Source organism: Bos javanicus, chromosome 22 (assembly GCF_032452875.1).
Source record: "Bos javanicus breed banteng chromosome 22, ARS-OSU_banteng_1.0, whole genome shotgun sequence".
NCBI lineage: Eukaryota > Metazoa > Chordata > Mammalia > Artiodactyla > Bovidae > Bos > Bos javanicus.
In genome coordinates, this window is record NC_083889.1 from 60,740,870 (window position 1) to 60,765,706 (window position 24,837).

Sequence of the window (24,837 nt, forward strand, 5' to 3'; positions counted from 1 at the left end):
ACTAAATGCGAGGACAGAGGGCCAGGAATGTAGCAATATCTGTGTTACACGGTCTCTCAGAGGCCAGGGATGGAAGCTGAACAGGCTAAACCAAGCAGGTAAGTTTATAGAGCTGGGAAGTCCAGGCACGGACTTCAGGCACAGCTGGATCCGAGAGAGCGTCTGCTTTTTGCGCCTGCTTTAGTGGGCACTTCCTCGCTGGGCGGCGGGGACGCCAGGACCCTGGAGGCACAGATCGCCCCTGGTTCTCTAACGGGACCTCTCCCTCCCCAGCGTCCAAGAATGTTCCTGACCAGCCAGCGAATCCTTTCCACATGTCCGGGGACGTGGACTTCTTCTTGCTCAGAGAACAGGAGCGGAACAAGTCTCTCTTGGTGAGTATCTCGGGGGAGCCTGCCCGCCTCGGCCAGAGCACTGGTCCCCCGCACACTCGCTCTAGGACAGTCGATGGCTCACGCTGCCTGTGAAGGCGCCTCGACTCCGCCTGGCCCCGGGTCTCTCCTCCTCCTCTTACCAGCGTCACCACTGCCATTCCCGGGCTATCTTCAGGGGGCCCCCAGGGAGCGTCTGTCCCAGAGGCTTAGCCAGCGTGCCTCATCTTCTGTGGAACCTGGTGTAGACGCCATCCCCTCCCGACACCCTCTCTGGGCCCCAGGCCCTGGGAGACCCCCCGCATGCTCTAGCCTTGCAAAGTCCCCTCTCACTGGACTTCCTGGTGGCCAGACACGTGCACACACACGTGCACACACACAGCTGTGTCTCTGCGTGCGTGGGGGTCTCAGGGTCAGCCCTGTCCCCAGCGCACGCTGTGTCTTCACGCCGGCAGAGTCTCTTGCACCCCCATGCGCCCAGCTAGTCTGCCCCTCCACTGCCCTGCATCATGACGGACCTCACCCCGCCAGGCTGAGGGGACTCACCCAGTGGGTCATGTTTCTGGGACACATGGTCAGAGGCACAGGCGTGGCCAGTGTCCCGGGCTCCCTCAGGGGTGGCCTGTGTGCCCCCAGCTCAGGGCTCAGCCTCTGAGATTCCTCAGGCAGCGGCTCCCTCTGCCACCCTGACCAGGACCAGGGACACTTGGGGATGGGTAAGGCCTCCGGCTCCAACCCAGACCTGATCAGGATTCCACGGGGTGCCAGTCATGCTCCCACCTCCCGCCTGGATGGAGGGGCGACAGATCCTGAGCCAATCTGAGAGGTGCTCGAGACGTGCACCCGCACACACATGCACACACATGCACACATGCACTGTCATGCCCACACACTTAAACACACAGACACGTGTGCACACCCCCGCACACGAGTGCACACTCACGCACAGACACACACACGCCGACACACACTTCCCCTCCATCCAGCAGCAGCGCAGCCTGGACTTCCTTCTGCCAGCCTGGACCGGCCTCAGGGACCCTCTGCCTTCCTTCAGGGCCCTCTGCCCGCCCTTCCCACCCCACCCCCCCAGCACAGCCCCAGCCTCCTCACTCTGAGGAGCCTCCCAGTGCCTTCCACCTGCAGACCTTTTCCGACTGGAATCCTCGCGGGTGACTCTTTCCGTTTTCTTGTACCAGGACACACAAGTCAGGGCCCACCACGCATTAGAGGGGAACGGGCGTTGTTACTGGCAGGACCAGTGGGATGTCGGATTTGACCAGGGGAAGCCACATGCAGGCTCAAGCCAGCAGCATCCTCAGGGCCTGGGTGGCAGGAGGGGTGGGCACTAGGCCACCGGGAAGAAAGCACCCCCCATCCTGAGACCCCTCCCAAGTGAAGGACTGGGGTGCTGCTGATCCCCAGTGACCCCCAGCCCCAGGTCACCCCCAGTAAGTAGCGAGCTTCCTTATCAAACTTGGAAACTCTGATGATCCAGCTTCTTTGAGACTTGGTTTGTCAGTTAGAAATCACAGCCCAAGACACTCGGTTTAAGTATGACCTTCAGACGGATGAGGCAGTGAGCGTGTCCCTGCAACCCTGGACTGGAATCACATCTGACCAGGGTTCCCCAGTTCCTCTGGTGCCCTTCCTGCCTGCACCCTGTTCTCTGCACAGAGATGCTCCCCACCCGAGCGCTTCCCCCCTGCACAGAGCACACGCGCACGGGCCCCCACACCCCTCCAAGTGTGCACCTCCGCCTGTGCGTGTCCTGACGGGACAGGCGGCGGGGAGGGGCCGGTCCGTCCGTCCCCACCCAGCCCTGCCCTCCGGCCCGCCTCCCGCAGGACCGTGAGCAGAAGAAGCAGCTGCGGGTGCATGAGAAGATGACCTACTCGTCCAAGGTGTCTGCCAAGCACACCAGCCTGCGCCGCGAGCTGCAGCTGGAGGACGAGACGGAGGACCAGGAGGAGCGGGCCGAGCAGCTGCGCAGCTTCCACGAGCAGGTGGCCTGGAAGCTCGCCATGACCCGAGGTGCACCCCACCCCCGCTCTGTGCCCCGCGGTCCCCAGCCCCGGTCTCCAGGCCCGCCTTTGCCCTTCCTATAGAGCAGTGCTTTTAGCGGGCTTGAGCCATCCGGGGTTGTGGTGTGTGTGTGTCGGGGGGGCAACAGGCCTTCTTTATGCCTGACCTCTGCCTCCCAGGCCGCAAGGATCAGTTCCAGATGGACTGCCACCCTAGCAGCCTTTAAACCCTGGCAGTGTGTGCAGTCGGAATGCTGAGCTGCGCCGTGAGGGCAGGCTTCACTGTGTGTCGAATGTAGGCATCTCACCTGGCTTGTCTGTCCTGGGCAAGTCAGCTTTGTCCTGCTGCTGCCTCTTCTGCTGCTGACTAGCCTCGTGGGTCCCGGGGTTCAGTGTCTTCACTCACTGCATGTAGTGAGAGGCAGCTGTGTGTGAGCTGTTGTTATTTTCATCACCCGGTAAGAAGTCTGAAGGGCTTCCCTGGTGGCTCAGATAGTAAAGAATCTGCCTGCAACACAGGACACCCGGGTTTGATTCCTGGGTTGGAAACATCCCCTGGAGGAAGGCATGGCAACCCACTCCAGTAGTCTTGCCTGGAGAATCCCATGGACAGATGAGGCTGGTGTGTGGGCTACAGTCCATGGGGTCACAAAGAGTCGGACACGACTGAGGGACAAAACAAGGAAGTCTGAAGTACTAAACATATGCATCAGTGTTCTCCCGATGAAGTATAAACCAGTAAGCTTGAAAGAACCAGTTGAGGTCAGAGTCCTGGACCCCTTGGGCTCTACGGGCCCTGAATGTGAACATGGAGAGACCCCGGCCTCCGCCCCTGACCCCGAGGCTTGGTTTGTGGGTGGGAGCCCTGAATGTCTTTGACGTGTCGAGTGTGACACTCTACCTGTGTCTTCTCTCTGCCTCCACCGCCTGTTGTTGCTAAAACCCGGGAGTAGCAGGGGGCATCCAAGTGGGCAAGACTGGACCCAGCAGGTCTGACTTCCTCGAGGAGTTCAGGACGGCCAGGCCAGGCATCTCAACTTAAAACAGGCCTCCTGGATGCGGCACATCCTTCTGGAAAGGAGCGGGTTTGAGGACAAGGCTGAGAGCCCACCGTTGCGTCCACAGCGGGGGCACCCCAGCCCGTGCTCTCGGAAAGGCCAGCAAAGAGGCCCCGTGGGCCTTGGCCCCAACTGCGATGCCTCGCTGCTTGTGCTCCAGAAGGCGGCCCTGATGGCCATCCCAGCTTCCTCCCACCCGGCTGAACCCTGCCAGGGTGGACTTAGCCTCTGGGGGCTTGTACGTGTGCTCAGATGCTCAGTCATGTCCGACTCTTTGTGACCCTGTAGACTGTGGCCCCCCAGGCTCCTCTGTCCATGGGATTTCCCAGCAAGAACACTGCAGTGGGTTGCCATTTCCTCTCCAGGGGATCTTCCCAACCCAGGGATCAAACCCGTGTCTCTTGCATCTCCTGCCTTGGCAGGTGGATTCTTTACCACCAGTGCCGCCTGGGAAGCCTTGCTGGAGGCGTAGGGCGCCCCAACTAGAGATCTTGCTGCCTTGTTTTCTCTCTCACCACCCCATCCTGTTACTGTCCTGGCCAATAGACCTTTCCTCAGGATACCAGCCAGGTGAAACTTCCAGGGTGGGGCGTCCAGAGCCTCATTCTAGGGAGAAGCGTGCTACGAGCAAGAGCAACTGCAGTCAGACCCGAGGAGGGACTTCCCACCTGGCCAGACTCCAGCCATGCAGACGCTCTGTATCTGCACAGCCTGGGGGCAGAGCTCGCTCTGTTGTGGCCCCTGTTGTGACCCAGGCCTCAGGGCGGGCGTAGCGCACCTCCTGGCTCACAGGTCCCTGGCCACCGCCTGGGGGTGCTGCTCCCACTGCCTGCTCACCCCCAGATGCCTCGTGCCTTTCACTGCAGAAAAGAAGCTGGAGCCCAACAACATCAACAGCTACGTGGACCAGAACCGGCAGATGTTTCTCATCCAGGTAGGCTGGCTGCCCCATGGGCCCCGCGCCCTGTCCCTGTGGGGCCCGCATGATGCTGCTCCCGCCCTCAGTACGCCCTGGACATGAAGCGGAGCGAGATCCAGCGGCTGGAGAGCCTGGCGGCCCAGGAGGAAGCCGAGCTGGAGCGGGCGGAGAAATTCCTGGAGAAGGACGCAGCCCTGTTCGATGAGTTTCTCAGGGAGAACGACCGCAGCTCCGTGCAGGCGCTGAGAATGTGAGCCCCTGCCTGGGCCTGGCCCAGGCCTGTACGCCCACCACTCCCCCATCCCGCCTGCAGTGGCCGTGGACAGACCCCTGCCCTCAGTTCAGGCCCCTGCTTGGCAGCTTCCCCGCCTGCAGCCCTGACTGAAGGCAGCGTGGATGCTCCCCTGAGCCCCTTCCCCTCCGCCCCCCTCCCCCAGGGCTGACAAAGAGTCCAAAGCCAAGATGGAGAAGATCCTGGAGATTCGTGAGCTGACCACCCAGATCATGAACATCAAGAGGTGAGTTCAGGGGGCGCACTGGCCCCTCTGTGTCTCCCAGGGCCCAGGGAGCTCCGTGTGGCACACCGCTCTGCACCCTTATCATGTCCAGGAGCCCCAGCCTTGCGGGTGGCCGAGGCCGAGACGTGGGGCAGGGCTCACCCCAAGGCCCTTCTGCCCTGGGAGTGGCGGTGACCTGGGGACTGAGCTGTGCTGCCCCGCAGGCCGGCCCTCTCGCCCACATGCAGGGTCCGGGCTGCCTCCCCTCCAAGGGGCCCAGGGATGGAGCCTGACCTCGCCTGTCCCCTCCCGGGTGCAGCGAAATCTCCAAATTTGAGGACATGCTGCAGCAGTACAAGGTCTACAAGGACTTCCTGTACAAGCTGTCACCCAAGGAGTGGCTGGAGGAGCAGGAGAAGAAGCACGTGGCTCTTAAACAGGCCAAGGAGGTGGTGGAGGCCTTCAAGGAGAGCCTGCTGCTGTCTTCGGTGGGGGACAAAGGTAGCAAGGAGGGGCAGGTGCACCTGTGTCCGCTGGCCAGGCCTCCCCATCCCCAGAGCCCCACCCCCTCCAGGCCTCCCCATCCCCAGAGCCCCACCCCCTCCAGGCCTCTCCATCCCCAGAGCCCCACCCCCTCCAGGCCTCCCCATCCCCCAGAGCCCCACCCAGGCCTCTCAATTCCCCAGAGCCCCCCCAGGCCTCCCTATCCCTCAGAGCCCCCCCAGACCTCTCCATCCCCCAGAGCCCCCCACCCTTCTCCAGGCCTCCCCATCCCCCAGAGCACCCACCCCTGGGTCAGGCCTCTCCATCCCCCAGAGCCCCCCCAACCCCTCTAGGCCTCTCCATCCCCCAGAGCCCCCCACCCCCTCTAGGCCTCTCCATCCCCCAGAGTCCCCCCACCCAGGCCTCCCCATCCCCCAGAGCCCCCCACCCCCAGGCCTCCCCATCCCCCAGAGCCCCCCACCCCCCTCCAGGCCTCTTCATCTCCCAGAGCCCCCCTACCCAGGCCTCTCCATCCTTCAGAGCCCCCCCAGGCTTCCCCATTCCCCAGAGCCCCCCACCCCACTCCAGGCCTCCCCATCCCCCAGAGCACCCACCCCTGGGTCAGGCCTCTCCATCCCCCAGAGCCCCCCCAACCCCCACTGCTCAGCCCACAGGCTCTGGGAGGTTGGCCAGCTCTCTGAGCAGTCCTGCCACTTGGGGAGACCCTGGGCAAGTACTTGGGACCCTGAGCCTCTCCTGGCTTCCCACAGGACCAGAGACCAAGGGCAAGCTGAGCTCCAGAGGTATGTGGCGGCCCCCAGCTGGAGGAGCCTCTCTCTGGGCGGGGGGTGGGCAGGTGGACAGCCCCCTCTGCTTCCCCCAGAGGGGCAGAGCTCCAGGAGGCCTGCCAAGCTCCTGCAAATGATGCGGCTGCACCAGGCACTGCCCAGCACTGCCAGCCAGCAGCAGGGCACCCTGCCCAGCATGCCCAGCGGGGTGGAGTCCAAAAGGTGAGTGGGCATGGGGAGGGAGTGGTGAGGAGACTGGCCTGCTGGGGAGTGGCCCCCAGTGGCACCAGCTTGGGGTGCCTGGAACAGGGGAGAGGCTGAGGAAGGGCCATGTCCAGCCTGGAGGGTCTAGAGTTAAACGTAAGCCTGAAAATCGAGGTGTTTCCTGAGCAGACACTTATGTTCGTGTGATTTGGTGAACTTGAGTTTGCGGTGGCCCACGTGGGTGCTGCTGGGACAGTCAAAGGTGCATGGAGGAGGCAGCTGGGGGGATGCTTGGGACAGGACCCACCTGCCTGGACCCTCAGAGTCCAGAGTGCTGGCCGGGGGCTGACAGAGCCCCTAAACCTTGAAAGGGAAGCAGGAAGTCTGGATTTTCATATACAATATCCCAAACTTTAGTCGTGACAGTTATTTTCAAGTCTTATGCAAAACACGGTAAGGGACAAACCAACCGGCCAGATCCAGCCCCGGTGACTCACCCCGTAGCCCCTGCAACACCCCCTCGGGGACCACTGAGCCACCCTGGGACCTGTCCTGAATGTCTTCCTGTGATTCCCTGACACCCCTGCCCCCACCCCCGCCACATGCCATGATGACTGACCACAGGACACGCCTGCCCCACGCCGCCTCCGGGGCCCTTGCTCCTCCAGCAGTCACTGTGCACCCCAGCCTCTCTGGGCGGGCTCCCCACGAGGTGCGGAGGGGCGCGGGAGCCTGACAGCCAGGCAGGGCTGCACCCTCGCTTTGCCTCGAGTCCCCGCCCTGGGGTCCGGGGCTGCAGAGGCCAGGAGGTTTCAGCAGGGTGCCGACACGATCAGACTTGGGTCTTGTACCTTTCTCTCTGATTTTGTGGCGCGCTTGGCGAATCACCAAGCCCAAGGCCAGGCACGTGCAGAGGTTAGCTCTGGTCCCCGTAACCCCTCCGGGCAGGGCTGTGGTCTCCAGCTCTGGGGGCCGATGTGCGTGCCTCCTCTGGCGAGATGTCCTCAGCCTTGGAGCTCCTGGCGGCAGGGAAGGTCCCTGGGAGCAGAGGTCTGGGACCTTGGCCTGCCAGCCCCATGACCATGGCCACTGTGCACATTTGGGCAGGTCGTGGGCTGCACAAGGCATTTGGCCAGGAGGCCGAGTCAGAGCTGAAGCCCAGCCCGGCCCCAGGCTGTGTCCCGGAAGGAAGTCTCGGAAGGGCACCTTCCAGGCCAAGGGTGACCCGGGCAGGCGGCCGGCTTTCTGATGGCAGGTTTCTCATGTGGCGATTCAGTGGCATCGTGTGCATGGGGCTTCCCTGGTGGCTCAGGCGTTAAATCTGCCTGCCGGTGCAGGAGATGCAGGTTCAGTTCCTGGTTTGGGAAGATCCCCTGGAGGAGGAAATAGCAACCCATTCCAGTATTCTTGCCTGAGAAATCCCATGGACAGAGGAGCCTGGTGGGCTGTAGTCCATGGGGTCGCAGAGTTGGACATGACTCTGACTACACAATAAAATCGATGTGCATACAGCTGTGAGAGGGGCCAGCGATGACACGTCCTAAGGAGGGAGCGGGGCAGCGAAGGCCCAGGTGTGAGGGAAAGAGCAGGGACCAGGGAGGGGCCTGGCAGTGGGAGCCGTGGGTCTGAGGTCGGGTTGGCTCTTGGATTGCAGGAAGGAGCTGCTGGGGCGGGAGTCTTGAGGTGGGAGCCGCGCTTTATTCTAACTAGAGTGAGAGGGACTGACGGTGCGGTGTGACCGCTGGGGGCTGAGAGGAGGCTGGAGCCATGGCCTCGGCCACCTGGGGGACAGAGGATGGGATGAAGGCTGCTTGGGGAGGTGCCCCAGGCCCCGACCACGTGTCCCCGCAGGTCCAGCTCCACCCTCCCTGTGCAGGATGACCTCGACAGTGACGATGAGGAGGTGAGTGCCGGCTCCCGCGGGGCTCCGGGGCCGGGCCTGCTGAGCGGGGGCCTCACCTGGCTCTGCTCACAGGAGCCGGAGCTATACTTCACAGATCCGCAGCAGCTCCTCGACGTCTTCACAAAGCTGGAGGAGCAGAACCTGTCTCTGGTCCAGAACACCCAGGAGATGGAGGAGGCCCTGGAGGAGCTGAGCTTCACCCTGAAGAACACTCAAACCCGCATGTAGGTCTCAGGGAGGGCTCCGTGGCTGGGCGGCTCACCCTGCCCTGTCCGTGGTGCTGGCCCTGCCGGCTCTGGGGAGAGGCCGTGTCCTCTTGGGCCTGGACCTGAGGTTCAGAGTGGGCCAGGCGGGTGGAGCCCTGAGGGGCTGACCTCTCCCCACCCTGAAGCAGCCTTCAGTCGGAAGGGGGCATCTCCACGAACACCGCCCAAGGTGGTTTTGTAATGTTTATTTTACTCAGCAGTAAAGAATCTGCCTGCAATGCGGGAGCTGTGGGTTCCATCCCTGGGCTGGGAAGATCCCTGGAGGAGGAAATGGCAACCCACTCCAGTATTCTTACCTGGAGAATCCCATGGACAGAGGAGCCTGGTGGACTGCAGTCCATGGGGTCGTAGAGTCCGACAGGACGGAAGCGACTGAGCACATGCACATTTATTTTACTAACGATTATAAAGATTAGTGCTGTTCTTTGTTATTTAATAGTAGTAATACGGGCCAAGCTACTTGACTCTCCAGCCTTCGTCATGTAGTGTTTTCTGCCCAGCATTGGCTCAGAGTAAGTTTTCTGGAACAGAGAGGCGTCAGTTTTGTTGTTGACACCAAGCCCTGCCGGCCCCGTTTGGGCAGGGTCTGGCTCCAGGTGAGGCCAGCTGGGAGCAGGGGATCACCTCTTTACTCCCGAACCTTGAGTAAGCACCCATTCTGGATCAGGCCAGGGTCTGGGCCCTTCATGAATAAGGTGAACCGTGCCCCATGAGCTGGCAGCCCAGGGGAGCCAACTTAGAGGCTTGCAGATTTGCCTTGTGGGTAGTAACACGTGCTAGGAGTAGAGAGTCCTATGAGGAGGCTGGAGTGGAGGTTGGCAGCAGATGGGAGAGGGTAGGGGAGGCTCCCAGGGAAGGTGTCCTTTCAGCCACGGACTTCCTGAGTGATGGGACACCACAGGGACTCTTGGGGGAAGAGGGAGCACATGCAGAGGTCCTGAGGTGGAGCCAGCCCACAGCTTTGACTGTGTGCTCATGTCCTGTTGACCGACATCCTGCCTTGGATAATTTCCTACCAAGAGTCTCCGGAATAATGCTGAAACATGAGCTCTCAGGAAAAACTGTGTTTCCTGCCAGTGCAGGAGATACAACAGACTCAGGTTCGATCTCTGAGTTGGGAAGACCCCCTGGAGAAGGGAACGGGTACCCACTCCAGTATTCTTGCCTGGAGAGTCTTGCAGGCTTCAGTCCATGGGGTCAAAAAGAGTCGGATGTGACTGAGCACATACACAGTGGGGAAAAGGCATCTTTTTATCCCAAACACCTGGGAAAGAAATAGAAGAACAAAATCACCCGCCCCCCGCAACAATCCGGTCCGTGTAGAAGGAGCGCTGGCTGCAGGGCCACTCTCGTGTCCAGGCAGTGGATGTGGAGGAAGCTCTAAGGAACAGGCTGGACTCTTGGCAGTCAGGTACCACCAGGCGATGTCCTGCTGACTCTGCAGTGGACACTCAGGGTTGAGGGGAGGTCTGGCCTCTGTTCTTATCCTAGGTGACCTGCTTGCCCCCCATAAGGGCCCAGGCCTGGAGGGGGGGTGTGTGTGAGCTGCAGGTGGTCCCCCTGGCCACCCGCCTCTGAAAGCCTGGGGGGGCTGGGCGGGCCAGCTCCACCCGCCTCACACTCAGCCTCCTGGCCTCAGCCCCACAGCCATGGGGCTACAGCTGGAGGGCTGCCAGGGGGCGGAGGCCTGCACCCCGGCGCCCGTGCTCGAGACAGAGGGCAAAGGGGCCGCTCCCGTGGCACTTTGCCTAAACACAGGAAAGTGTCGGTAGCTCTGTCCACCTGGGTGGAGCTTCAGAACCACCATAGGGCACGGGGCACCTCTAGGCCCCACAGGCACAGCTGGCTGAGTGACCAGTGTCCTGCTCACTCTGGTCAGGACTGGCATGCTGCTGCCCATACTGGCCAGACCCATGTCAAGTATAAGAGCCAGGGTTCCTGCTCCAGAAACCCCAGCAGATAATGCATGTCTGCCATGAACATGAAAGACTTAAGAAAAATTTAATATGTTTCATATAAAAGGTGATTGTTGCAATCCTATCCCTAGTGAAAATGAAAGTCGCTCAGCCGTGTCTGACTCTTTGCAACCCCCTAGACTATACAGTCCATGGAATTCTCTAGGCCAGAATACTGGAGTGGGTAGCCTCTCCCTTCTCCAGGGGATCTTCCCAACCCAGGGATCGAACCCAGGTCTCCTGCATTGCAGGCGGATTCTTTACCAGCTGAGCCACCAGGGAAGCCCGTAAGAGGATTATAAACTCGGGCTCGCAAAACCCTGTCCAGTGAATGTCCACGGCAGCATTGCTCCCAAGAGGTTAAAGGTAGAAGCTGCCTAATGTCCGCAAAGCTTGGTCTCCCACACGGTGGACCACAGTGGTCGTAAGCAGACACGAGGCTCTGACCAGGCACGTTACAGGACAGACCGACCTGAAAACGGTGCCGGGTGAGAGAGCCAGACACGAAGGGACAGGTGCCGGGGCTCCGTATTTATGTCCAGGAGAGATGGAGTGGGGGGGGCGGGTGAGAGAGCCAGACACGAAGGGACAGGTGCCGGGGCTCCGTATTTATGTCCAGGAGAGATGGAGTGGAGGGGGCGGGCTTCTCTCCAGTTGATGACACTGTCCTGAAACTAGATTATGATGGTCAGGAAAAAAATTGGACATTTCGAAAGAATTTTATGGAGAATTATATACCTCAATAAGGCAGATTTTGGCCCCCCCCCCCCTTTTTAGCATGGATTATTAAAGATGTTAGATTTCCCCTGCGTCTCACCAGGGCCTCTGAGGCTGGGGCTCTCGGCCCTCAGCATGCGGCAGGGCCAGGAGGCTCAGAGGTGCTGATGCCCTTCAGGGACCGGGAGGTGAACCAGCTGAAGCAGTGGATCACCACGCTGATGATGTCCATCGCCAAGGAGGAGGAGACGGCCGCAGAGCTAGAGCTCAAAGCCCGCGTCTTCCATTTTGGCGAGTTCAAGGGTGATCAGGAGGTAGGGCCCCTGGACGGGCAGATGGCAGCGGTGGGCACATGGCCATAGCCCCAGTAGAGGGTGGAGTCATCCCTGCCAGAGGGGCCCAGACCGCGGGAGAGCCAGCCCGGAGGCGCGTGCTTCTCCGGGGCTGCTGTGGTCCTTGCCACTCGCCAGACTCTGGGCTGGACCCACGGGCACTGCTGGGCAAAGGCCTGGGCCCAAATCAGAGCCATGAGCTTATGGCCCGTGAATGCGTAGCGCCCCAACACGCCTCCTCCATCCCTCCTTCCTTCCGTGAACTCATCTGCTTCTTAAGCACTCAGTGTGTCTGGAGGTGACCCTTCAGGGAGGCAGGCAGGCATGTCCCCAGCCAGGCCGGGAGGGTAAGAGAGCACAGAGCCCAGGGGTCCGGGGCCTGCACCCAGCTTCCTAGGTCGTTGCTGTTGAGAGCCTCCTGCCTGCTGGGCACTGGGCCAAGTACCCGGAGGCCCGAGAGTGGGCTGGGCATCTACCCCCAGACTATCGGGCACTAGCTGTGCCCTGTGCCCTCTGCCCCTCCCCCGCCCTCTTGGCCACCCCCGGGGACAGGGGTGTTGTGTCTTCTGAACATCAGAACAGGCTGGGGTGGGGGGGGGGGTGGGGGGCTGATCTAGCCCAGCACTATAGAAAGCAGGCCACAGAACGTGATCCCGGGGGGGAGCTGAGGGCAGCGCAGGGGCAGAGTAGGTCACAGGGCCTCAGAGGGCACCCCCCGGGTCCAGGCAGGAGCCCCAATAGGCACTGGGACCCGGGATCTGGCTGACCATAGAGCCCCAGGGCGCGGCCCTCTGCCCAAGAGAAGCCCAACTGTCCAGCTCTGTGCCCCCTGACTTCCCGAGCACCCCCTGCCAGCTCGGCAGAGCCCCAGGAGGTCAGCTGGCTGAGGTGTGGGGGCAGCCCGGGCCTGCGCGGCCCCGCTGGAGGGAGGCCTGCCCGCCTCACAGGACAAGCTGCTGGAGAGTCTGAACTGCAAGGTGCTGGACGTCTACCGGCACTGCGTGGGTGGCCAGCAAGAATCCAGCCTGGGCACCGTGCAGATGCTGGCCACCATCGAGCACCAGCTGGACGAGCTGCTTGAGAACCTGGAGCGCGTGCCCCCAGCGCGCATCGAGCAGGCCGAGAAAGCCAAGGAGAAGGAGAGGCGCCTCCGGTGCGTGGCGGGGAGCCCTGCACACCCCCGCCAGCTCTGGGCTGGCCCTGAGGACAGGGGCGCGCCCTGGGGCTCCCCGCTAGGAGGGGGGTGTCTGGGGTTCAGACGGGGCCACAGGCTCAGCCCAGTGGGGAAGGTCCCTCCATTGGGAGAGGCATGTGGTGGCCTTAGGGACCCCGGGAGCGAAGTGATGGGTGACCCCCCACCTCCCACGCCCAGCCGCCAAGGAGAAGGGAGAGCGAGAGGCGCTTTCTGGGCAAAAAGCTGTGCTGCCTGAGCCCAGGGAGGGAAAGGGCTGGCCTGGGAGCCACTGAAGGGGAATCAGCAAAGGGTGTGCCCCCTGGGCCCAGTGGGGTGCAGGCCAGTTCCTGGTCACCTGGGTCATTCCGTCCCAGCAGAGTCCTGAGGCACGGCCATCTGTGATCAGCCATGTCTTTCCCACACACAAGGGCTCTCCCCCTGGGTCCCCAGACCCTGCTTAGGCAGGCACTGGACAAAGGTTTGGTGGCCTCAAGTACAGACAGGAGGACTCGGGACTACTGACCTTGCTGGGGCCTGGGCTTTCAAGGGTGGCGATGCATCAGTGACCAGGGAGGGGAAGCCAGGAACCTGGGCCTTCCAGCGGGAGATGAGCCCTGAGCCAGGCCCTCCCAACCAACCAGGGCCAGAGCCAGCAGGGAGGTGGGGCGGAGCGGCGCCGAGGCCTGAGGCTGCGTGGGGAGGAGCTGGTAGCCTTCTCCGGGCCTCTGGTCCTTAACCTCGCCGTTCCTGCACCCAGACTCCGGGAAGAGAAGGCGAAGCTGCAGAAACAGCTGCAGGAGGAGCGACTGCTGCGCGCACAGGCGCGGGCCCAGGCCGAGGTCAAGAAGAAGGTAAGAGAGGCCCCGAGGAGGCGTGGCCCGGGGGCGTGGCGGCCCCAAGGGGCGTGGCGGCATCGAGGGGGCGTGGCTTGGAGGGCTCATGGCTGCAGACTCGCCAGGCCTCGCCCACTTTTGTAGATACACTTGCTGGGGTCCTATGGGGAGACAGGTCACCAGAGCAATGTCAGGGTGGAGCCAGGGTCCCCATTCTCAGGCCTGCCCCGCCCCCCGCCCCTGAGGACCTGCTTCCTCCGGGCAACCTCCCAACCCTCCCTAGGAGCACAGGTGCCCACAGCTCAGTGCCCCCTGGGGGTCCCACCTACATTCCAGCCAGACCCCAGGCCAAGGCCATCACCCCTCACTCACTGAGGGTCCCCCAGCCACTGCGTCTCCCACCCACAGCGTACGGGCCAGAGTAGCCACTGGCCTGCTAGACTTGTGGTCCCTAGAGAGTCCCGATCCTGACCCTGGCCCGAGGACCAATGTGGATCCCATGGGGTCTCTCCTGATCCTCGTGGCGGGAGAGATGTCCGTTTAGCCTGGCGTCTCCCAAGTCTCCAGGTGCCTCCTTCCTCCCCCACCCCCACTCACCCAGCACCCTGGCGTGCAGGCCAGATAGATTTCCCTACCCCGGCCATCTCGGAGGCCCTGGCCAGCCCGCAGACCACACATGACCTCAGCCACCGGAGAGGCTGGGCTGGGCCTGGGCCCCGGGCTCCCGTGCGTTCAGGGCAGGTGTCCAGGCCTCAGCCCGGGTGCAGTGAGGCCGGGGTGCAGGCTCACGGGGTCCCCTTCCCGCAGCGGGGCAGGAGGCTAGTGTGCCGATCCCGGCCACCTGCCCTGAAGACCAAGGAGCAGTCCAAGCACGAGCTGATGGACAAGGACAGGGAGGAGCACCTGTTTTTCTTCACGTAGTGCGCGGGCCTCCTGCTGGCTGAGCAGAAGCAGACGGAGGTGTGGGGAGCAGAGGCAGAGTCTGCACGCCTGCACGGGCCCCTCACCCCCCACGCTATGCCTTCAGACTCAACTGAAATAAAAGCTGTGTCGCTTGGGTACTGTGTCTTGGGAGGCAGACACAGTAACACAATGTCAGTCTCCCCTCATTTGTCACTTAAACCAGGAAATGATAAGGAATAGAGGAAGAGATGGTTAGATGGCATCACCGACTGGATGGACTCGAGTTTAAGCAAACTCCGAGAGATAGTGGAGGACAGGGAAGCCTGATGTGCTACAATCCATGGGGTCCCAAAGAGTCAGACGTGACTTCGTGACTAAACAACAAAGATAAGGGATGAGCCCATTTGGATTTCCTCTCAGTCAGCTGCTGAGACAGACGTGGGTGGGATCAATTGCAGTTCAGCACAAGGTGAGATGGGAGATGAGCTGCATGTTAACCTGAGGTGACGGGGTAAAGCCTCCCTGTGAACCGAGGTGCTGTGTGAGATCCACCCTAGACCCACCTGGGATCTTCTTCAGCTCCACCCAGTGCTGATGGGCTGTAGGATGGCTCCTGGCTGCCAGAGCTCAAGTGTGGGAACAAGTGCTGCTACACTTGAGGCGGGATGTGGGCCGAGACCCGGGCTCTCTGAGACGAGTCGTGCGGTTCATCCATTTTCTACCTGAGGGATGTAGAGGGTCCTCTCTAGGTGGGGACTGAGCGGAGGCCTGGGGTCAGCTCATCTGCATTGCGGGGTGAGGCGTGGGGCAGCCCCGGCTCCACCGTGGGGTGAGGCCTGTGGTCAGCTCATCTCCACCACAGGGTGAGGGGTGGGGTAGCCCCCGCTCTACAGTGGGGTGAGGCGTGGGCCAGCCCCAGCTCCACCACGGGGTGAGGGGTGGGTAGTCCTACTGTGGGGTGAGGTGTCAGGTCAGTCCCCTACTCCTCCATGGGGCTAGGTTTCAGGTCACACCCAACGCCACCATGGGGTGAAGTGTGGGGTCAGCCCCAGCTGCACCAAGGACTGAGCTATGGGGTAAGCCCCACCGTGGGATGAGGTGTAGGGTCTGCTCCAGCTCCTCCATGTGGTGAGGTGTGGGCTCAGGCCCAGCTCCACCGTGGGATTAGGTGTGAGGTCAGTCCCCAGCTCCTCCTTGGGGTGAGGTGCTGAGTCAGTACGAACTCCACTGTGGGGTGAGGTGTGGGGTCAGCCCCCAACTCTTCCGTGGAATGAGGTATTGTGTTAGACACCAACTCCTCCGTGGGATGAAGTGTTGGTCAGCCCCAGCTCCACCGTGGTGTGAGGTGTTGGGTCAGCCCCACCGTGGGGTTAGTAGTGGGATCAGTCCTAGCTCCACCATGGGGTGAGGTCGGGGTCAACCTCATCGTGGGGTGAGGTGTGGGATCCACCCCCAACACTTCCGTGGGGTGAGCTGCGCAGTCAGCCCCAGCCCCACTGTGGATTGTGGTGTGGTAAGGGAAGAGGAGAAGGGGACGACAGAGGATGAGATGGTTGGATGGCATCACCGACTCAATGGACATGAGTTTGAGCAAACTCTGGGAGATGGTAAGGGACAGGGAAGCCTGATGTGCTGCAGTCCGTGGGGTCGCAGAGTGTGGGACACGACCTGGGGACTGAACAACAAACAGGTATTCATAAGCAAAACTCTTAAGGTTGCTATTGCAGGGTATGGCCACAAGGCGGCAGGATTTTTTTCATGCCTAGTTGTGATTACCTTGGAAATGAAAGCTTTTGAGTTTTAACTCAGGACTGTAATTTAATATGGAATGTACTTGAAGAAACACCCAAAAGCTTGTGTTCTTCCTGAACATTCTTATTTATTTTAATAATTTTTTTTTATTTATTGGCCGTGCCATGCAGCTTGTGGGATCTTAATTCCCTGACCAAGGATCGAACCCTCGCCCCCTGCTTTGGAAACACAGAATCTTAACCACTGGACTGGAGGGAAGTCCCCCGAGCATTATTTTTAAATTAATCTTTATTTTTTATTGTAGTAACATTGATATACTATGTGTTGGTGGCAGGTGAACCGAATGTATTTTCTATTTTGTTGCTGTTATTCAATCGCCAAGTCATGTCTGATTCTTTTTGTAGGAGCGTTCCCTTTTCGCCAGGCCCTGTTACACTGGTAAAACATCTGTTTGTGTATACATAAGTGTACATAGTTATAAGTGTCTAGATACATAGATATATAAATGTCTATATGCATAGATATATAGATATATAAATACTTAGATATACAGAGACATAAATATCTATGTACATAGACATAAATATGTACATGTAGACATAAATATGTACATACAGATATAAATATCTATTATAGATACATATAGACATAGGTATTTATATACATAGACATATAAACATCTGTATATGTGGAAGATGGTCACACAGTGGAAAATGCAAGAGACAACCTTATAGACAAGTTAGGTGATACAGATAGAGGCATTTACAAGATCATACTAGGAGAGAGAAACATAAACAGTTTCAAAATAAAGAGAACAAATCTCACCATGATTCATGTAACTAGTTGTAACCTGGTGGCAATAAACCAAGTCTACAGGGGAGTCAGTAGATGATGGCAAATTCTGGAAGGGTCAGATAGTGAAAAGAAGTTAAATGTTTCACCTTTGTTTCCAAAGTATACCTTATCAATGTATGGATTCATACTTGTTGATACCTCCGAAGTATGGATCATCCTGTATATCCTCATATGCCCACATCCAACTGTCTCAACTCAAATCATCCAAGCATAACTCCAGCTTGTTGCAACTCCAGTCAATTGTTGCAATTTCATGCAAAAGACACATTGTGATTCATTTGTATAGACCAGTAAAGGCAAGATTTCTGTCTAATTTTTTTTAGAGGCCTTAAAAATCATTTAAAATTTCAACACTTCTCCTTGCTTCACTTTGTTCTGATTCGATTGACATGGGAAAAGCTATGGAAAGAGTGTTTAATATAATCTGAACTCACCAGGTGTATCTATTATTTGGTGTACATGAAGATCTGAGAAGTAGATTTTGATGGATATAAAAAGAAATATTGTGGATGTAGAACATAGTTAGAAATTGCGAGAGTCATTTGACCAGAGAGCAATCACAGTGGATCAACTTCATCTCACACACCCATGAGGACAAGTTTGTCTTGGTAATAACATCAGCAACTGAGGAGTTAAAAGTGTTATCACTGTGAAAAATGATTATGAAAAGAAATCTATGAAATGTTTTCATAGATAGAACACAACTTTCCAAGAGGCTTTAAATTTCAGGTAGATGTTTTATGATGTGAATCTTGAGTGGATTACAGACTCTGTGTAAGTTTTACAGACTGTTCAAAGTAACATTCTATTCCATCTTGGAATGAATACATTACCTTTTGACTCATGCATTTGTGGCACACCTAATCAGACTTAGAGACGGTCTGTGTTGGAGAGTGCTCTAAACCAGTTTGTGCACACCTGCAGATCTGACAAGAAATGTCACTCTCATGCTGTTGCTGCTGTTCAGTTGCTAAGCTGTGTCTGACTCTTTGTGACCCCATGGACTGCAGCACGCCAGGAATCCCTGTCCTTCACCATCTCCTGGAGATTGCTCAAACTGCTGTCCATTGAGTTGGTGATGCCACCCAACCATCTCTGCCTCTGTCGTCCCCTTCTCCATTTGCCTTCACTCTTTCCCAGCATCAGGGTCTTTTCCAGTGGGTTGGCTCTTCACATCAGGTGGCCAAAGGATTGGAGGAGCTTTGGTTTCAGCATCAGTCCTTCCTATGACTATTCAGGACTGATTTCCTTTAGGATTGACTGGTTTGATCTCCTTTCAGATCAAGGGACTGTCAAGAGTCTTCTCTAGCACCGCAGTTCAAAAGCATCAGTTCTTCAGTGCTCTGCCTTCTTTGTGATCCTACTCTCGCATCCGTACATGACTACTGCAAAAACCAGTAGCTTTTACTCTCACATGCTGCTGCTGCTGCTGCTGAGGCGCTTCAGTTGTGACCTGTGTGACCCCATAGACGGCAGCCCAGCAGGCTCCCCCATCCCTGGGATTCTCCAGGCAAGAACACTGGAGTGGGTTGCCATGTCCTTCTCCAATGCATGCAAGTGAAAAGTGAAAGTGAAGTTGCTTAGTCGAGTCTGACTCTTAGCGACCCCATGGACTGCAGCCCAGCAGACTCCTCCATTGATGGTATTTTCCAGGCAAGAGTGCTGGAGTGGGGTGCCATTGCCTTCTCCCATATGGGATATCAAATTTGTTTTCACACATTGCCTGCTATATTTAAACTCTTGGTTCCTACTTCATGTAACCATGTAGTGTTGTATTTAAATCCAATTTGAAACAAAGCTTTATTTTAAGAAGGTTTTGCTTACCAGCAGCGTTATTTTCACCAGAACCTCTTACCTTGTTGTGACATCTCAAAACTCAGAAACTCTCACGTGTTGGTATGATATCCATTTCACTTTAGCAGAGTTTGAACAGAAAAGTGAAAAAACCAGCGAGCCCGTTTAATCAGGTTCCTCCAGGCAGAAAATTGAAGCTTGATGTTGTTCAGTGGCTCAGTCATGTCCGACTCTTTGTGACCCCATAGACTGCAGCACTCTGGGCGTCCCTGTCCTTCACCATCTCCCAGAGCTTGCTCAAACTCATGTCCATTGAGTCGGTGATGCCATCCAACCATCTTGTCCTCTGTTGTCCACTTCTCCTTCTTCCCTCAGTCTTTGAAATTGAAACTGTTAGAAGACAGATTTCATGCAGCTTATGGGCTCCTTGACTCAATTTTTTTGCAGGAATTTTCTTAGGTATTTTTTCAAATGTGACCTTTCCTTCATATAATAGCAAATAACAGAATTAGAAGAAACTAATTTGAAATGATGGATTGTTTCTACCCTGACAATCTGAACACAAAGGAACCAGTGGGAACCACAAAGATCTAGGAGCCAGGCTTTTAAGAATATTTTAGGTTGGCAAATGATAACTAGTATGCTTTAAATTTTAACAATTTTTATTCTGATAAAGAATATCCTTTTCTAGAAGGCTTCCAGTGTGGTTGCCTCCTGCTGGAAGCCTTGGATGATAGAATCAGGGTACTTCCTGTCTGTCTGTACAGGACCCCAGGCTCAACTCTAGAAATCCCTGGATCTCCCCTGGATCCTGACTACCACGTGCCTAAAGATACTGGTAACAGTTTTGCTCTGGCTGTTGAACTGTTTAATGACAAAGATTCTTTCAGTTTCCTGATTTGGGTGACATGTGGAGCCCAGTGATGATTTCTTCTTTAAGAAACTTATGTGCTAGCTCCTACACGAGGGTGAGCCCCCTGTCCAACGATGAGAGACCCTGCCTGGGTATGACCTGTGCCTCCAGGGAGAGCAATTTTATGCTAGTTTAAACCTGACCAAGTTCTGTCTACATGGTGGATTTAGACCTCTCTGTCTTATTTAGGGGCTTCCCTGGTGGCTCAGATAGTAAAGAATCTGCATGCAGTGCAGGAGACCTGGCTTCGATCTCTGGATTGGGAAGATCCCCTGGAGAAGGGAATGGCAACCGACTCCAGTATTTTTGCCTCGAGAATCCCATGGACAGAGGAGCCTGGAGGGCTACAGTCCATGGGGATCACAAACAGTCAGACATGACTGAGCGATGAACACTTTGACTTTTCAATCCTGTCTGCACTGATTATGTTTAGACAAGACTGCGTGCTTTCTACAATGAGAATATTTCCACCTGACTGTTCTGTGTGCACTCAGACGTGGAGACCTGGGTGCAGACTGGCCTGGCCTCTGTCCTGGAAAATTCCGTGCCTGTGTCTGAATGTCAGTGCTCAGATGTCTGGGGTCTGGAGCTGAGAGGTGGCTTCTCTGGGTGACGTGCCCTCCTCTGAGTGGGGCTCCATGGCCCTCCCAGGGGTCAGTGCTGCGGTTGGGCTCTCAGTCTTTCCTCCTGAGGTTCACCTGCCCTGGGGCTCATGGAGACCCCACAGGTGGGCTGCCTGGTTTGCCAGCAGATTCGGTTTGAGTAGGGAGGCAGCCTCACCTGGTAAATTGATTCCAGGGTGCAGGGATCCAGCAGAAAACCAACGGGCAGCAGGTGAGGTTGCTATGTAATTGCCTTCCAGTCGGCCATCCCTGGTCAGCAGAGCCCAGACCTGCCCCTCATCTTCTAGCCCTGCGCCTGGTGTGTTTTCTCAACACCTCAGTGGGAAAACAAAGAACTGAGCCTGCTGGAACTGAGGTAGTGTGTTCAACATTATTGTGACAGCTGTTAAAACAGTATCAGACAGAACCAAAGGGCAGGAGAGGAGGACTTCTCTGGGACAAGCATGGGGCGAGGAGACCCACCCTACGCTTCTTTGTACCATCCCAGGAGGTTCCAGGAACCCACTCGTTTCTGCCATAGGGGCCCAGCCATCAGAGACCTGGTGTCCTAACCAAGGGTCATGCGACCCCAGATGCAGGGTCTGGGGATTTGTGTGGGTCTCACCCTAACCACGTGGGTCCGGATCCTGTGCCCGGAGACCCTGTGTCTGCTCTTCACCTCAGTGTGTCTTGCCCCTCGGAGATTCCCAACATCTGAACTGAGGGTGTTTCCCTAATTAACCAGTGGTCCTTTTTCTTCTTTCATCTTGGGACATTCACATGAGGTGAGGCGCCTTTGAATGGGTTGCTGCTCTGTGTTCTGCTGAGTGAAAACCTTTGGTGGTGTCATATTAATGGCATAGTGTATCACATGTCAAATCCATAGGGTCGGCACTGTCTGGGGTTCCCTAGATGGATTTCAGGTAATTTAATTTTTATTTTCTATTGGAGTCAAGTTGATTTCTATTGTTTTGTTAGTTTCAGCAGTACAGGAACTTAATTCAATTTTACATAGAAGCGTATCCATTCTTTCTCCATTTTTTCCCTCATATAGATTATTGCAGTCTGTTCAGTAGATTTCCCTGTTCTATTCACTAGGTCCTATTTGATTGTTAAATATTAGTGTGTATAGTTAATCCTAAACTCTTAATTATCCCTTCTGTCTAACTTTCTTTTCATAATCATAGTTTGATTTTCTCAGGCTGTGAAGTCTGTTTTGTACACTAGGTCATTGGTATGAATTTGTAGATTGCACCCGTAAGTGAGATCTCATGATGTGTCTCTCTCTGTCTGAGTTCCCTCACTTCTGTGATGATTTCTTGGTCCATCGTGCTGCTGCTGCATGTTTCATGGTTGAGCAGTATTCCAGTGTACAGATGTACCGCCTAGTCTTCATTATCCCGTCAGTGGACCTTCTGGTGGATTCCACGTCTTGCCTGTTGAAATAGTGTTGCCCTGAAAACCAAGGGGCACGTGTTGTTTTGAATGGCGATTTTCTGTGGACCTGCACTTCCCTCGTGGCTCATCTGGTAAAGAATCCGCCTGGAATGAGGGAGACTTGGGTTTGATCCCTGGGTTGGGAAGATCCTCTGGAGAAGGGAAAGGCTACCCACGTCAGTGTTCTGGCCTAGTGAATTCCATGAACTGGATGGACCATGGGGTTGCAAAGGGTCAGACACGACTGAGCAAATTTCACTTCACTTTCTCTGGACCTAAGCCCATGAATGGGATTGCAGGGTCATGTGATACCTCTATGTCTGTGTTCCTTGGAAGCTCCATGCTGTTTTCCACAGTGGCTTCACCATTTACGTTCTCAAAAAGATTGTAGGAGGGTTTCATTTTCTGTACATTCTTTGCAGATCTTTTATTTTATTTCTTTATTTTATCTTTATTCTTTGTAGAACGTTTTGACGCTGGCACCGTGGCCAGCGTGAGGCGGTACCTCGTGGCAGCTCCGAGTGGCACTGGTCTAATAACTGCTGTCGTGGAGTGTCTCTCCATGTGCTTTTATCATTTTATGCTTTGTGTGTGCAGTTTACCCCTTGAAAGAGGCTTCCTGAATCTCGGCCCTGTTTGGAATTCTTTTCTGATGAAATACCCCAGGACGTTTCTTGAGGGCAGATGTCATTTAAAGCCCTGTCAAACTTGTGACTATTTAGAGCCCTTCGGCACCTGTTTTATGGCTTCCCTGCTTGCTCAGTGGTAAAAGAATACACCTGCAATGCAGAAGACTTTCAGGAGACCTGGGCTCAATCCCTGGGTTGCGAAAATCCCCTGGAGAAGGAAATGGCAAACCACTCCAGTATTTTTGCCTAGAGAATCCCGTGGACAAAGGAGCCTGGCGGGCTGTAGTCCATGGGGTTGCAAAGAGATGTGACTGAGCAAATGAACAACCACGATGGCACCAGCTTTAACAAGTATGTGCGGATCTGTACCAGCTAATTACTCCCCCACCCCCGCCACCTTTCCATTTTGGTAACCGTAAGTTCTAAGTCTGTGAATCTGTCTTTTGTAATGAAGTTCATTTGTATCCGTGTTTAGATTCCACCAGAAGTGATGCTCTATATTATTTCTCTTTCCCTTTCTCAGTTGCTTCACTTAGTTTGATCACCTCAAGTTTCTTCCCTATAACTAGAAATGGCATTATTTCATCCTTCTTTATGTCTGAGTAATACTGCATCGTGTATATGCATCTCATTTTCTGTATCCATTCGTCTGTCCTTGTGCACTTAAGTTGCTCCTCTGTCTTGGCTGTTGTACCTAGGGCTGCCATGATCGTTGGAGTGCAGGTGTCTTTTAAAATTTTGCTTTTTATTCTGGATCTACTTCTAGGTATTGGGTTTCTGGGTCACTGGGTACTTGCATGCTTAGTTTTTAAAAGAACCTCCATAATGTGCTTTTGAACTATGGTTGGAGGAGACTCTTGAGAGTCCCTTGGACTGCAAGGAGATCCAACCAGTCCATTCTGAAGGAGATCAGCCCTGGGATTTCTTTGGAAGGAATGATGCTAAAGCTGAAACTCCAGTACTTTGGCCACCTCATGTGAAGAGTTGACTCATTGGAAAAGACTCTGATGCTGGGAGGGATTGGGGGCAAGAGGAGAAGGGGACGACAGAGGATGAGATGGCTGGATGGCATCACTGACTCGATGCACGTGAGTCTGAGTGAACTCCGAGAGTTGGTGATGGACAGGGAGGCCTGGTGTGCTGCGCTTCATGGGGTCGCAAAGAGTCAGACACGACTGAGCGACTGAACTGAAGTGAACTGAATTCAGATGACCATTAACTACTGTGGGCAAGAATCCCTTAGAAGAAATGGAGTAGCCCTGACAGTCAACAAAAGAGTGAAATGCAGTACTTGACTGCAGTCTCAAAAAAGACAGAATGATCTCTGTTCATTTCCAAGGCAAATCATTCAATATCAAAGTAATCCAAGTCTATGCCCCAACTTCTAATCTTGAAGAACCTGAAATACCAATTCTATGAAGGCCTACAGGACCTCCTAGAACTGAGACCAAAAAAAGATGTCCTTTTCATCACAGGGGCTGGAATGCAAGTTATCTGTGGGGAATCTCTACTTTTCTCCCTGGACTTTTTGCCTCAGAAGGTTGAGTGGAGTGGTGAGCATCAGGTCCTTGTGAGTTATTTATATCAGATACACTTTTCTGTGAATATAAACAGGAAGATAGTGAGAGAGTCAATTCCTAGGCAGGTTGATAAGAAATCCAGGGGTCCCCAAGGAGAGAGGGGTCTGGAGTGCTCGAGGAGGAGGAAAGGACAAACTTTTCCCTCCCACATTCCTTAGCCTCGAACTGATGATTACACAATAAACAACTCAGTTTAAACTCTGCACTAAGGATCATATAACAACAATGTATCCTGCTTGAGGACAGTTTCTCCTTCCTGAAAACCTGGCTAATCGTGTTATCTTAAAATGTAAATTATGAGAGTGGGTCTAGTAGATCTTCACAACCTCCAGACATTCTTTTGATTCATTGTAATAACTAATTATGGAGAAGGAAATGGCAACCCACTCCAGTACTCTTGCCTAGAAAATTCCATGGATGGAGGAGCCTGGTGGGCTACAGTCCATGGGGTCGCAAAGAGTCGGATACGACTGAGCGACTTCACTTCAATAACTAATTAAAAAGTATATAACTCCCTTGCTAACACTAGAGAAGGGGGCACTCTTTCTGCCCTCTTCTGATGTCTATGTCAGAAGCTTTCTCTATCTCTTTTATACTTTAATAAAACTATTACACAAAAACTCTCAAGCCTTGTCTCTGGCCCCGGGTTGAATTCTCCTCCGGAGGCTGAGAATCCCTGCGACTTTCATGGTTCAGCAACAACCTTTCAACAGGAGATAAATTTTATGAATTATCTCTTAGAGATAAAGATTTCTGTGCATATGTCAAAGGAAGGAATGAAGGAAGGAAGGCAGAAAGAGGATTATCTTCATGGATTGCTTGTTAGATATATTGATTTCTTGTCAATTTAG

At 55.5% G+C, this 24,837-nt stretch overlaps 1 protein-coding gene and 1 long non-coding RNA gene across 7 annotated transcripts in view; one reads left to right on the forward strand and one right to left on the reverse strand.

Annotated features, from left to right (window-relative positions):
• The window catches only part of CFAP100 (cilia and flagella associated protein 100), a 34,548-nt gene extending 11,170 nt beyond the window's left edge, over positions 1–23,378 (forward strand). For 2 of the 6 annotated variants that reach the window (XM_061397345.1, XM_061397346.1), the window contains 14 exons: positions 274–374; positions 2,216–2,402; positions 4,317–4,384; positions 4,456–4,619; positions 4,807–4,887; positions 5,186–5,367; positions 6,120–6,152; positions 6,233–6,359; positions 8,193–8,244; positions 8,317–8,468; positions 11,286–11,496; positions 12,462–12,667; positions 13,446–13,539; positions 14,329–14,614. In XM_061397345.1, the coding sequence (XP_061253329.1) occupies positions 274–374; positions 2,216–2,402; positions 4,317–4,384; positions 4,456–4,619; positions 4,807–4,887; positions 5,186–5,367; positions 6,120–6,152; positions 6,233–6,359; positions 8,193–8,244; positions 8,317–8,468; positions 11,286–11,496; positions 12,462–12,667; positions 13,446–13,539; positions 14,329–14,442 (1,772 nt within the window). In that variant the 3' untranslated portion in view covers positions 14,443–14,614. Of the gene's footprint in view, positions 1–273; positions 375–2,215; positions 2,403–4,316; positions 4,385–4,455; positions 4,620–4,806; positions 4,888–5,185; positions 5,368–6,016; positions 6,153–6,232; positions 6,360–8,192; positions 8,245–8,316; positions 8,469–11,285; positions 11,497–12,461; positions 12,668–13,445; positions 13,540–14,328; positions 14,615–14,647; positions 17,383–18,311 lie in introns of those variants that run through there. The other 4 variants (XM_061397348.1, XM_061397350.1, XM_061397349.1 and 1 more) reach the window with 4 other exon arrangements.
• On the reverse strand, positions 7,194–8,386 carry LOC133235628 (uncharacterized). Its single transcript, XR_009732608.1, has 2 exons — positions 8,301–8,386; positions 7,194–7,714 (listed from the first exon to the last, which is right to left on the reverse strand). It is a non-coding gene; the product is annotated as an uncharacterized LOC133235628 (long non-coding RNA).
• Positions 23,379–24,837: the final 1,459 nt, after the last annotated feature.